A 12,681-nucleotide genomic window follows, 5' to 3' on the forward strand; every position below is an offset into this window, starting at 1 on the left:
ATACGTGTTGGCTTGATTAAAAGAATCACTGTTTTATGTGCCATGTTTTGTAAATTGAAGAAGCAGAGATAAGGGGAGCATAGGTCCTATCGATTTTTTGAAGCTCTATAGGTCTACTAACCACTAGGCCTAATTGTAAAATAAATTGCAAAAATGAATATTAAAAGTTTTAATTACATCACCATGATCCATTAACAGATCCATCGAGTACAAAAAAGTACATTATATAACAGCTTTGAATCGTGATGTATAAACAGATGCCATTTAGGCCTACGAATATTTTTGTTCCCCGAATTAACAGCACACACCCGGGCCATCCCAAAGCTTAATGCGCCTAACCAGATTAAATCGAAATTATATTCAATTAATTTGAATTCAGATTATATTCGTTTTTATCTGATCCAACAGTGTAAAATGGTTTAACCGGTTAGTCCACATAAAATCCTCCTGTGGATGCGGGTGATCGTCCACTTCCCAACTACGACTTTAAATCTTCGAAACAGTCGCATTTGAAAAAAAAAAAAAATGGAGATGCGGTGGATCAGAAATTTCCCCAGTATTTTGCAGCGTCTTTCCTCTTGTCACTGGTACAGGACGGGGCGGCCTGCAAGAAAGGCATCTAGTCGCCCGGATGGGACGAAAAACAAAGTTCTCGTATACACGGTGGTGGGCGTGTAAACTAAAAGAACTCTTTACAGATCGAATTCGATATATAAGAATTGTCCGTTTTAGCGTCGCTATCCGGGCAAAATTCATTATCACAGTCGGCGCAGAAAAGTAGGACGTTAAACCCCCATTTCATTTCACTTCATTTCGTCTACATTAAAATCATACCAATCCAAAATTTTAGCCAACCAGGGGAAAGTACTCTGGATATTAAACGAAAGGCGACAAAAAACTCTTCCTGAAAATTATTTATAACATTATATTTTTCTTTTTGTGTTGACGTAAAGATCAAGTTACTGTTATCAGTATTATACGATAATAGGTATGTTTCATTTTTTTTTTCTTTTTGTAAAAATCACTGATAGTCGGTACTGTTTAGAATTAACAGTGATATATTAAAAACAGATCCAAAAATCATACCCTCCAGCTCACCACCCCGTTGAACCCTCTGCCTGGACCGCTGACGGGAGACAGTAACTTTACTAAATTACTGGGTAGATAGAATACATGTAGAATCAGAAAAAAAATAGAATTATTTTGATGGAAAATTCCTTTGCCGGCAGCATACACGATACAGTGATGCAAATTGATAAATATAAATATACAAATCTGAATCATGTGAATCTTAAAACTTATAACCCACATTCACATGTATATAACCTAATACCATATTCATAATATATAGCAAGATGATCTGTGTTACCTGTGAAGTTTGGGGATCTGTCTGATGCATTCATAACACTGCCACACAGAAGGTGTTCAGCTATTTTCTGTATCTGTGGATATACACTGCAGGGTTCTGCTGCACATATAGAGTGCAGCTCTAGTAGCTCTGAAGTGTGAGAGTTTCTTTGAAGCTCTCAACAGTGGTGCAATGCATTGATGTGTCTTGTAGGTGGTTCCAGTCCAAGGTTGTTTTGTTAAAGAACGAGTTTCGAAAGAGTGATGTTTTATAGCCCGTTCAGACGCTTATTTTCATAATCGCTGGGGTTTTTAAAGGAGCTAAATCGCTAATATTTGGGACCTAGAAATTGACCCAAATGGGTCGCAACGCATATAATAATGTAATCTGATTGTATATAAACTGATTTAAATTCAATTGTTTCCATTTTGACTCTTAAATTTCAAATCAGTTATGTCCAGCGAAATACGGCTTGTGTCTCAACCCTATAGCAATTTCTAGCATCTGGTTATTCCAGTCTATTGAGCAGGCTCTCCAGTTGAATATGTCTAACCTTGTTCTTTCTGGTCACTTGTTGCAAATGACGCTAAAACGCACTATGGTACACGATTCGTGTACCAATGGTAAAATGTTTATTTTGTCTTAAATATTGGATATCAGAAGCCTGCCTTTTCCTGGTAAGATCACAACATCAATGTTGATTTGAATTGACAAATAATTCGTATTTTCAACGTGTATGACTTTGGAAGATATTGAGTTAGAGACTTAGCTACTTTAAGACAGCATCGTGTTGCGTTCACACGTACTATAAGCCAAACCAGTTTAACTATTCTGACCTCTTCGGTCGTAGGTTAGAGTTAACTACGCATGGGTAGCTTCATATTCTTTATTCGGTTCTCGCACTTCGATAACTTTGTCACTGTCTTACCTCGATATTTCCACAGGAATGTAACTTACTGCGTACTGTGCATGCTCAAAGCAAGCTGGAGCTGGGGTTTTTAGGCCAACCCATTCAGACGGCTAAGATGAACCAGTTTAAAACGCGAATCTTAATCCTGCATTTATTTCCAATTGGTATAATATTACTAATAAATTCCTGAAGGGGCAATGATGGTATTTTCCCCTCGACCACTTTATAGAATATGACAAAACGTAGCATTCGTCCGCGTTCTGTGAGCAGTGAGAGGCCTGCGTCCTTAAGCATTTTGCTGACAGAAACCTCTTTTGGCATGAATATGTAACATGGAAAATGAAGTATCAATCAATGTTACCGGTACTTAGATTTCTTAACTTGTTAAAAAAAAGCAATAAGATTTATTGATTTTGATAATCAGTTTCATTTCAGTAATCAGCAGTTGAAGATGGCAAGTGAAAATAATTTAGAACAGTTTGTACTATTGGCTAAAACAGCTAAAGGAGCTGCAGCGGTTGGTTTAATAAATCAAGTCCTAGAAGCACCAGGAATATTTGTATTTGGTGAATTGTTGGACATGCCAACCATACAAGAGGTATAAAACTACTGCAGCACCGTTTCATGACTGACAATGTTGTCTGTAATTAGGTTAAATAGCTTTTCGCATAAATTGATATTTTAATAAAAAAAAACAGTGTACCTTGGCTCATTCAATTCTCAATATAGATAAATTCAGAGAAATAAGTAAAATCATCTCAATATCGACAGTTTCTCTAATATTAATAATGTTGAACCCAAAATACATTAGTAATGTTACATTTCAGTTATTACTTAAAAACAAATCCATGTATCAGTATATTTGCCTGCTATATTGGTTACTCTTCGAGGGGTTGGATGGCCGAATAGTGTGCGCTGTATCATAAGGTCTGTCATTGAGTCAAATGGTGTGGTTTCTATTCCCCAGTTTTAAGTGACAAGGAGTAAGGTCGCCTGTCCAACCTTGTGGGTTTCCTCCCACTGCTAAACACCCCTACGCGCATGCGAATTATGTAAATAAAATTAAACCATATGTTAGTCCCGAAATGACCTAGTTTGTGTCGAGTGGACGTTAAACCCCATTTCTCTCTCTCTCTCTCTCTCTCATACCAGTACCTAGTAAATCATGTTTTTCTTTTGTTACAGTTATCCTCTGGACCACAAGAAGCTCATTATAATTTACTTAATTTATTTGCCTATGGAACTTACAAGGACTATAAAGGTAATTACCAAATTTTGGTCTTTTAACAGCATTTACACTAGGGATAGGAAATATAACGATTCGAAGTTGTGTCATATTTTTTTTTTTTAACTATGTGCTGGACCTGTGCATTACTGCCAGAGTTATGGCCCTTGATCACTTCAAAAAATCTTGTGGACGCTCTAGAGGCCAAAGTTAATATCCGATTGACTTTAAATTTTTACACAGTGTTTAAGGTCATGAGACGAAGAAGCCTATTCATTTTCAGCGATTTCCGATAATTACTGCCAGAGTTATGGCCCTTGATCACTTCAAAAAATCTTGTGGACGCTCTAGAGGCCAAAGTTAATATCCGATTGACTTTAAATTTATACACAGTGTTTAAGGTCGTGAGACGAAGAAGCCTATTGATTTTCAGCGATTTCCGATAATTACTGCCAGAGTTATGGCCCTTGATCACTTCAAAAAATCTTGTGGACGCTCTAGAGGCGAAAGTTAATATCTGATTGACTTTAAATTTATACACAGTGCTTAAGGTCATGAGACGAAGAATCCTATTGATTTTCAGCAATTTACGATAATTACTGCCAGAGTTATGGCCCTTGATCACTTTGAAAAATCTTGTGGATGCTCTAGAGTCTAAAGTTAATAGCCAATTGACTTTAAATTTATACACAGTGTTTAAGGTCATAAGACGAAGAAGTCTATTCATTTTCAGTGACTTCCGATAATTACTGCCAGAGTTATGGCCCATGATCACTTCAAAAAACCTTGTGGATGCTCTAAAGGCTAAAGTTAATATCTGATTGACTTTAAATGTATACACAGTGTTTGAGGTCACGAGGCGAGGAATCCTATTGATTTTCAAAGATTTCTGATAATTACTGCCAAAGTTATGGCCCTTGACCACTTTGAAAAATTTTGTGGACACTCTAGAGGCCAAAGTTAATATCCGATTGACTTCAGATTGATACACAGAGTTTAAGATCTTGAGACGAACAAGTATATTGATTTTCAATGAATTTTTATGACTTGGAACAGCTAAATCCATGATACAGTATTAAAAGTTTTGTATACAAAACGTTAGCATGGGGCAGAACTTTATAAAAACAAAAAAAATTCTAATGGTTTTTTGAGTTGTTGCTCTTAATCAGATTTTAGTGTATTATAAATGTTTCATTACCGAAAAAAAGTAAAAATATGCGACAACTCTTGTTGACTGCCCGGACGATTTAGCTGCTGTGGGCGTATGTTTCGTTGCCTGGCAATCTATCTTTAGTGTGGTTTTAGTTTCAGAACAAAAGGCAAGGTTGGCTTTTCTTGATTTGAACTTAATACAATGCAAGAGTTATTGTTGTTTTTATTCCTGAACTTTCAAATGCAAATTACATGGAAAACTACTTTTATGCAATAACTACAGAGAAGGTCAAGGTCTATACCATACTCCTCGCAGTGTTTCGTTTGATTAGAACTAATCTCACTAAACACTGCCAGACTCACCGCAAGTTTGTGTTCCAAATTATGACTGGTCAACAGTTCGGTCAACAACCAATACAGCATAACAAATCAATCAGGATTTACCAGAGCTGTATTATATCAAAATAAAAGTAATTAATGACAATCATGGCTACATTATGTCATAACGCACAAAATTTATTATGCTCAATTAACCAGTGCCTAGGAAAATATTGTAGAAATGCTAATTGTTTGACAAATGAGGCTATTCAAAATAGCTACAAACGTAAACATTGTATAATCACCACACGTGGAATCTGTTTATCATATGTTGGACCAAACAGCAAACAAACAATATTTTCACCATCTTTTAATGCATTTAATCGATTTAGGGAAAACCCCAGATCAAAGAAATGGATTGTTATGTTTTGTAGCCTATTGTGTTTCAACAGACTGGATAGAAATACGGCTTCCAACAGTTTTTATTCTTATTCTTGAAAAAATAATAATATTTCATGGATTTTCTTCACAAATATGGATAAATATTATTGAATACATAACAAAGATACATGGGCAGTAATTAATGTTGGTACACACAGACAAGTTTACAGAATTTATATCGGAGGGCTTATATCAAAGATTTGAGTCAAAAAAATTCCGTTCCAATAGCAAACTTCATCTGCGGCACAATAATTTACGGATGCAACCTAGATGTTTGCTCCCGATGCATCCAAGCATAACAAACACCAAGATTTTATTAACAAGTCACTCCAGTTAAGCGGTCAGTCATGAAAATTCCCTTGAGAAGAGATTTGATTGGACGGTCAAAAACCTAAGTTTTTGGTCACAGTACAGGAATGGCTAGAGAGGGATTTCTCAGGCCATTGCTACAGGAATATGGGTCTATACATATAAATGCCTTTGAGTCTTAGATTTTCTCAATCTTTCCTTCTTTCTTTTTCAGCAAATAAAGATAAACTACCAGAATTAACTAAAGCCCAGCTGACAAAACTTCGTCATTTAACTGTTGTATCACTGGCTACAAAAACCAAGGTAAGGTAATGAATTAGAGACTTAAAAAGAAAATTAATTTATTTTAATAGATATTTCCTGTTGATCAGAGTTGATCAGGTAATTGGTGCAATAATATTTTTATGTTATCCCCTTTTGTTTTTTTTCACCATGGCATTTTTACATGGTATTTTGATTCACTAGTGGGTATCAACGTTTTAGTTCTTCTTCCCATTAGTCTTTGTACAGCAGAACCTAATTCATTGTCGCGTGGTGTATTACGTAGCAATAACAAAGCTAAATATGGATCTTGTCCCACTTGGAAAGATTTTTTGGGTATATTTCACAGTTTGGACACTTTTCTCTGCCAAAACATTTGACTGGGGATACATTATGCAAGAGCCAAATCTGATAATTGCAAGTCTTTATTTAGGCTTCAGATGTCATAGAAATTATGAATTAGATCTTTATTTACACAACAAGCACAAAATAAACTCTGTAGACCCACGGATGGCTTGGATTTAAACAGGATTTCATTGATTGATTAAATTTTTAAATGGCGGAGTAAGCGAGGCTTAAGCGTTACGTTGACGTCATACTTCCGGAAATTTTAGATCGAGGCTAAATGATAGAGTGTAAGAAGCGAGGCCGCTGTTGAGTGAGGCCGCATGTCAGTCAATTTGATTGAAAGTTCGATATATACGGCCTTGATATTATGTTTAGTTGTGGTTAAAATGAGTTTGGATGTCGGTATTGTACGCTCTTTGTCACTTGCGTTTACAGAAAAATTATGGAAATTGATAAACACCGCAGCTAACATCACCCCAGTTGAATTGCAGCCCCATTGGATCACTGTTTCCTATTTGTCTGCTTCTGGAGTTACCTAGGCCTACCAGATATTAAAAGTCTTATTTTTAATTTGTAGTAAAAATAAATGTGATACAAATTGAATTGCAACCCTGTCTCAAACTGAATAGGCTAACGGTAGCACAGCCATTGGAAACGTTACTTGATAATCGAGATTATGTAGGTGGAGTTAACGCCTGTCAATCAAATGATCGGCCATTCTCGGAGACGTTGAAGAGGGAGTTGACTCCTATTTCTAGTCAAAAATTACAATGGTGATAACTTTGTTCAGAATAAAGTAATTTGACTGAAATTTTCAATATATTCTTCTTTCATCATCTATTTTTGAACTGTTATAGCAAGAATGACCAACTCTCTATTAAAATCTCCCATAATGTATCTTTAATAATAAAGTAATGTAATGTGATTTACTAACTTGCTCATCATAAGATTTGTTCAGTTAAATGACAATAGTAGCACTTCATGTATGGGTTAAAATGATCTTGGGTTGTTATTTTAAAAAGGGAATTGTTTCATTTAGATGATTCTGTTTTTTAAATTTCAGTGTATTCCATATTCTGTATTGTTGAAAGAACTTGATATCCAAAATGTCAGAGCATTAGAAGTAAGTATGACAAAAGTAAAACATTGTTTGATTACCAGTAAGGCCCAAAGTTACAATTACTATTTGATTTATTCAAAGACATAGAATTACTTTAATTTGATTTTGTGAGAATGCTAGCTGTGTTGCAAGGTGGATAACTCTTATGACCAGGGATATTAATCGGCTGTTTTTTGTCGGCTTTAGCCGATTGATCTTTAATCTAGCCGATTGGTAAAACAATGAACCGGCCACTAAGTATCACAAATCAATCTACTTTCAGCCGATTTACAATGAATTAATTATCAGGCCGATTGGTAAAACAATGAACCGGCCACTATGGTATCATAAATCAATCTACTTTCGGCCGATTACAAAGAGTTAATTATTACTCGTCGATTAAGAAACCCATCAAAGAGTCAATCATTACAATGAATACCTTCGGCTTATTTCATAAATAAACAACTTAATTGAGGTAATCATGCCGAGTACTCGAACACATCACAGAATGACACCAGGAAACGTAAACGAGATTTAACTGAAGATAGTGATGGCGGCGTTGACCTTGAACTTCAAGCATGCACTTCGTCAATGGAAATTCCAAAAGCCGGAGATCCTCCCACGTCCAATATAGGTCAATCAAATTATCGGCAATAAAAGATCATATCAATCTGACGATCATACCTGCGCAGCAAAGAAAGACGATGGCAGAACAAAGAGTTTAATTCCCAAATCTATAGAAATTATTTCAAACCGGGCGTTATGACCCAGTTTTCTCCCTTTAACATCCTGATCATGCCAGAGAAAACTGTGGGTAATCTTCACTATCAGTTTCAACATTAAATACTGCTCCAAATACCTGCTTCTATATTGTGAAATGGTGAGCTTTGTTTAAACTTTTGACTACTTTCTAGGATATAATAATAGAAGTTATTTGTGCGGATGTAATACATGGTAAATTAGATCAGAAGAATCAACAGTTAGAGGTAGATTATGCCATCGGTCGAGATATAAAACAAGAATCTATACCCGAGGTTATTAGTGTCTTACAAGACTGGTAAGTCTATTGTGACAGTATTGTGTTTTTATATCAAGTTCTGGATGACAAGACTAGTTTAACATCTTATAATACTTTTATTCTCGGCTTCTTCTAACATATTATGTACAAAACTTAAGACTCCGTAATTAACTTGTATTGAGGGAGCCATGTCCTAGCTTGGCACAAATGTGCCAACTCAAATGCGCTCTCCCTCATTCCGTCTCGTCCCGTGCCTCGGCGCACATGGCCTGCACTCTCGTGTCCTGTCCGGACCTCTCTCTCGATTCGTTTGTTATCTGGGCTTATATACCATTCCAGACAAAGGAATGTTATTAGACATCTGGCTGATGTATCATGTATCATATCAGGTTTAACATTTGCTTATCATCAAAGAAAGTTTAAATAAGACATGCCAACAAGGTAAGGTTAACTAATCGTTACATAATGACATAGACCAAGAACTCCAGGGATGTTGATAGCGAACAGGTGTCAAGTTGGCAGGAAGCGTCTATAACATCAGATAATCTGTGTTTATGTAACACTATTCACATGATATTACTAAAAAAATCGTCCATTGCTTTCAGTGTTTTACATAAGTTCAGTCACAGTGTTAGAGAAAATGACCATAATGACTTGTGTGTAAGAAGATTTTAATCTGTATTAAAGGAGGCAAATCTCTAACTCATTATCATCCATTGTCTTCAACATTGCTAACACCACTTGTTGGTCAATTTAAATCAACATTGATATTGTTATCTTACTGTGAAAAGATGGGCTTCTGATATCTAAGACAAAATGAATTTTAAAATTGGTACATGAATCTCGTGCCAGAATGCTTTTGAAAACCATGTGTAATGAAACAACACGTCACTCAGTGAACGAGGCTAAACATATCCCTTTCTGAAGAATACTATATATTACATTATTATTTGAGTTGTGACACAATTTGTGTCCCATTCAAGGTGCCAGAGAATAGAGTTTCATCTCCTTTAAAGCAGTTTGTACGGATTATATTTCTAGGTTCTGTAGTCTGAAGTTCTATAAAATAAATTCCAAAGAAACAGGAATTAAATTTTATTTTGATTTGATTGAACACATTTGTATTTCTAGGTGTGAAGGATGTGAAGCTGTATTAAAGGGAATAGAAAAACAAGTATCTAAAGCTAACACATGTAAAGACACCAATAATAAAATAAAAGCCAACACAGAACAGGAGGTAAAATATATAGAAGTTCTTAAAGATACATTATGGGAGATTAGATAAAGAGCTGGTAGTTCTCACTATAATAGTTAAAAACTAGATAATGTAATGGGAATTTGCTGAGAATTTCAATCAAATTGATCTACCCTGAAACGAGTATTTAGCGATTGAATTTTGGGCCTAGCCTCGATCATCATTACTAAAGTTGGTGCGATAAAAAACATAGTCTTGATTATCCACTTTTTTTTATTTAATCAGAAGCAGCACACCGGGTTCTAATCCAGTAAATATCGCAGGCTAGTGATGCTAACATTTCAGGCCTAAAGAAAGACCTGCAATAGGCAGATTTAGCACTTGCATAATGTATGTTCAAACTATGCATTACAAAATACTTGTTATTTTAAATAGCTTATTATCAGAAGCCTAGAATGAAAGAAAAAAATGGGGTTTAACATCCTACTTTATGGTACCAAATGGACTAATGAAGATAGACAATATACTATCAGGGTATTTTGCCCAAAAAGCAGTGCTAAGACCTACTCTTATTTCAAATTCCAACTGTCAAGGGTTTTTTTATGCCTCAGGTTTTTAATCCCATCCGAGCAACTAGACACTGTTCCCTACCATGCTGGAAAATACTTAGGAAATTTCTTGGCCAAACTTGATTATATTTGTGTGTAATTTTTATTTTTTCACCAGGTTATAAATCTTAAGAAGACGTTAAAAACAACCCACCAACAAGATTTAGAAGATCAGATGATCACAGACAGCCAACAATCAACATCTCAAGATAAACCCAGTAAAAAACCATCAAAAACTAAAGGGTAGGTATAGATGGAGAAATCATTTAAATGTGCCCAAAATCTTGACAAAACTAAAGGGTAGGTAGTTATAGCAATCATTTAAATGTGCTTAAAAAATAGTAATGTTGACAAGAAACTTTCAGTTAAGATAGAATTGTCCTCTTTACTTTTGAACAATTGAGTCTGAGCAACTGAAGCTTACCGGTGTTTATATATCCTAATAAAAAGTTTGTAAGAAGGGTATTTTATATATATAAACTAGTGATATAACACAGAAAACTCCTTTACCTACCTGCTTGTATAGGCCTTCATGAAATTTCTGCTTCAGGGTATCCTAGTGTAGCCACCTCAAGCAAATTATTGAATTAGTCCTGTAATGACCTAGTTTCTGCTGAGTGTACATTATTCCCATTTCTCTCTCTCTCACCCTAGTGTATCTCCGGGCCAGATTAAGCTTGCATGGGGCCCTTGCCTCAACAGAGAAAAGGGGACATATTCTGTTCATTGTATGTCAGTGTGGTAGATAGATAGATTTATTTGACAAAAACATGTAGATCATAATATATGATATATTTATCTATGGAGTTAATTTGGGGGCAACTTTGATAATGGGGTCCCCTGTCTCCAACCCAATTTGCCACCCCTTTAATGTAACCCTGGTTTAGCTGTTTACCCTGAACAGTCACAATTATATGAATATATAGATATAAGTGCAGTTGTGAGAACTGTGCCACACATAGCAACAAAGTATTAACCCATGGCCAAGACAAAGACAGGTTGCCACGCAACGAAACATACGCCCCCAGCAGCTAAATCGTCCGAGCAGTAAGAGCAGTGAACATATAAAACTTCAGCATATAAAAACACGTTAGGCAGACATAATAATTAATAAATTAATAAATAATATTAGTAGATCTACTACCAAATTAACTTATTTTTCGTTACATGTTTCACTTGAAAAAAATTAATTTTAGAGACATGGACTTCGGCAGTATGCCTCTAAATGTTTCAAAGAAGAAATGATCAAACGTTTAAAACCATCTGTGTCCTAGCAGCTTTCTAATAATAAAATTCATTTTCTTTTTTTTGAAAATTTTTAGATTAAGAGGAAGCAGTGCCACAAAATTATGGAAGTGAAGATATAAGAAATTGTTAAGTAAAGTCAAGGTTTTGTTCTATATGATGATGTTTATGAATAGTGCTATACAGAAACTTTATTAAAAATATAAGTGATTATCCCAAGAGAGAAGAATGGCCAAACCGGCCATATTGTTTAACTATTTAGTGCTTAATTCCAATTGCTAGTTGGTTTATTTTTCCAATAGGAAGGAAAAAAATAATCACTTAGAATTTAGTAGAAAACAGTTTGATATTTGATTGTGACCCTATCTTCCACCAATAAATACATGTATACTTTATAATATGCCTTTATTTGAAAATCAGTAATATATTTTAAAAAATAAATAAGGTTAAATGTTAACAAACTCTGGCAGAATATTCTATATGTTTCATTATTGTGTGATGCATTCCTCCCTATGATCATTATTACACAAAAAATTTAACAATAAGTTTCTATTATAGAATATCACTGAGAGATGTAAATATTGTAAAATGGTATGAAATAAAAAATACAAATATTTAACTCCACCTTACTTGTTGAAGAAAGGACAATCCAGAAAGGATATGATTTATGGGTGCCAAGGATACCATCAACAATGCAGAAGGCATATTAAATTATGTTGTGTATCCCTATGCTGGAAACGAAACATATACTCACAGTAGCTATATCTTATGAGCAGTACTCAAAAGTTGTCACATATTTTTTTTTTTTTTTTTTTAAAATGTAATATGAGCATTAACAAGTCACTAAAAACTGATCAAGAGTAGCAACCCATGAAGTAAATATAATTATCAGAAATAATTAAAATCTTTGGCTTCCAGTTCTTAGTTTACTATACAAACCATAACTTTTGCCTCTTTAAGAGTGTGCAGCACAAATATTTTCAATTTGATCAAGGGCCATAAAGTATTTGTTGGAAATTGTTGAAAATTAATAGGCTTCTTAGTCTCATGATCTGAAACACAGTCAATTGGATCATAACTTGGTTATTTGTCATTCTCATTGTCTACTCTTTTAGTAAATGTATATATTTTTTCTGTTCAGCTTGCTTAGATTTTTTACATGGAGACCAGGTGTGCTTAAATGTTTGGGATGGGAGGGGGTGTG

General features: G+C 34.9%; 1 protein-coding gene across 2 annotated transcripts; it reads left to right on the forward strand.

Annotated features, from left to right (window-relative positions):
• Positions 1–859: 859 nt before the first annotated feature.
• On the forward strand, positions 860–12,101 carry LOC126828174 (COP9 signalosome complex subunit 7b). Of its 2 annotated transcripts, none has more exons than XM_050557789.1 (9): positions 860–988; positions 2,694–2,856; positions 3,444–3,519; positions 5,918–6,006; positions 7,376–7,435; positions 8,326–8,468; positions 9,561–9,666; positions 10,351–10,475; positions 11,555–12,101. In XM_050557789.1, the coding sequence occupies exons 2-9, from the start codon at positions 2,710–2,712 to the stop codon at positions 11,589–11,591; spliced, it is 783 nt and encodes a 260-aa protein (XP_050413746.1). In that variant the 5' UTR covers positions 860–988; positions 2,694–2,709; the 3' UTR covers positions 11,592–12,101. The 2 variants fall into 2 exon arrangements, with proteins under 2 accessions (XP_050413746.1, XP_050413745.1); XM_050557788.1 differs by having other exon boundaries at positions 865–988; positions 2,683–2,856.
• Positions 12,102–12,681: the final 580 nt, after the last annotated feature.

Source organism: Patella vulgata, chromosome 7 (assembly GCF_932274485.2).
Source record: "Patella vulgata chromosome 7, xgPatVulg1.2, whole genome shotgun sequence".
NCBI lineage: Eukaryota > Metazoa > Mollusca > Gastropoda > Patellidae > Patella > Patella vulgata.

Coding starts and splice junctions, on each gene's coding strand:
- LOC126828174 (XM_050557789.1), top strand. CDS start 2,710: ATGGCAAGTGAAAATAATTTAGAACAGTTTGTACTATTGGCTAAAACA. Junction 7,436..8,325: donor AAAATGTCAGAGCATTAGAA/GTAAGTATGACA, acceptor ACTACTTTCTAG/GATATAATAATAGAAGTTAT. Junction 8,469..9,560: donor ATTAGTGTCTTACAAGACTG/GTAAGTCTATTG, acceptor TTGTATTTCTAG/GTGTGAAGGATGTGAAGCTG.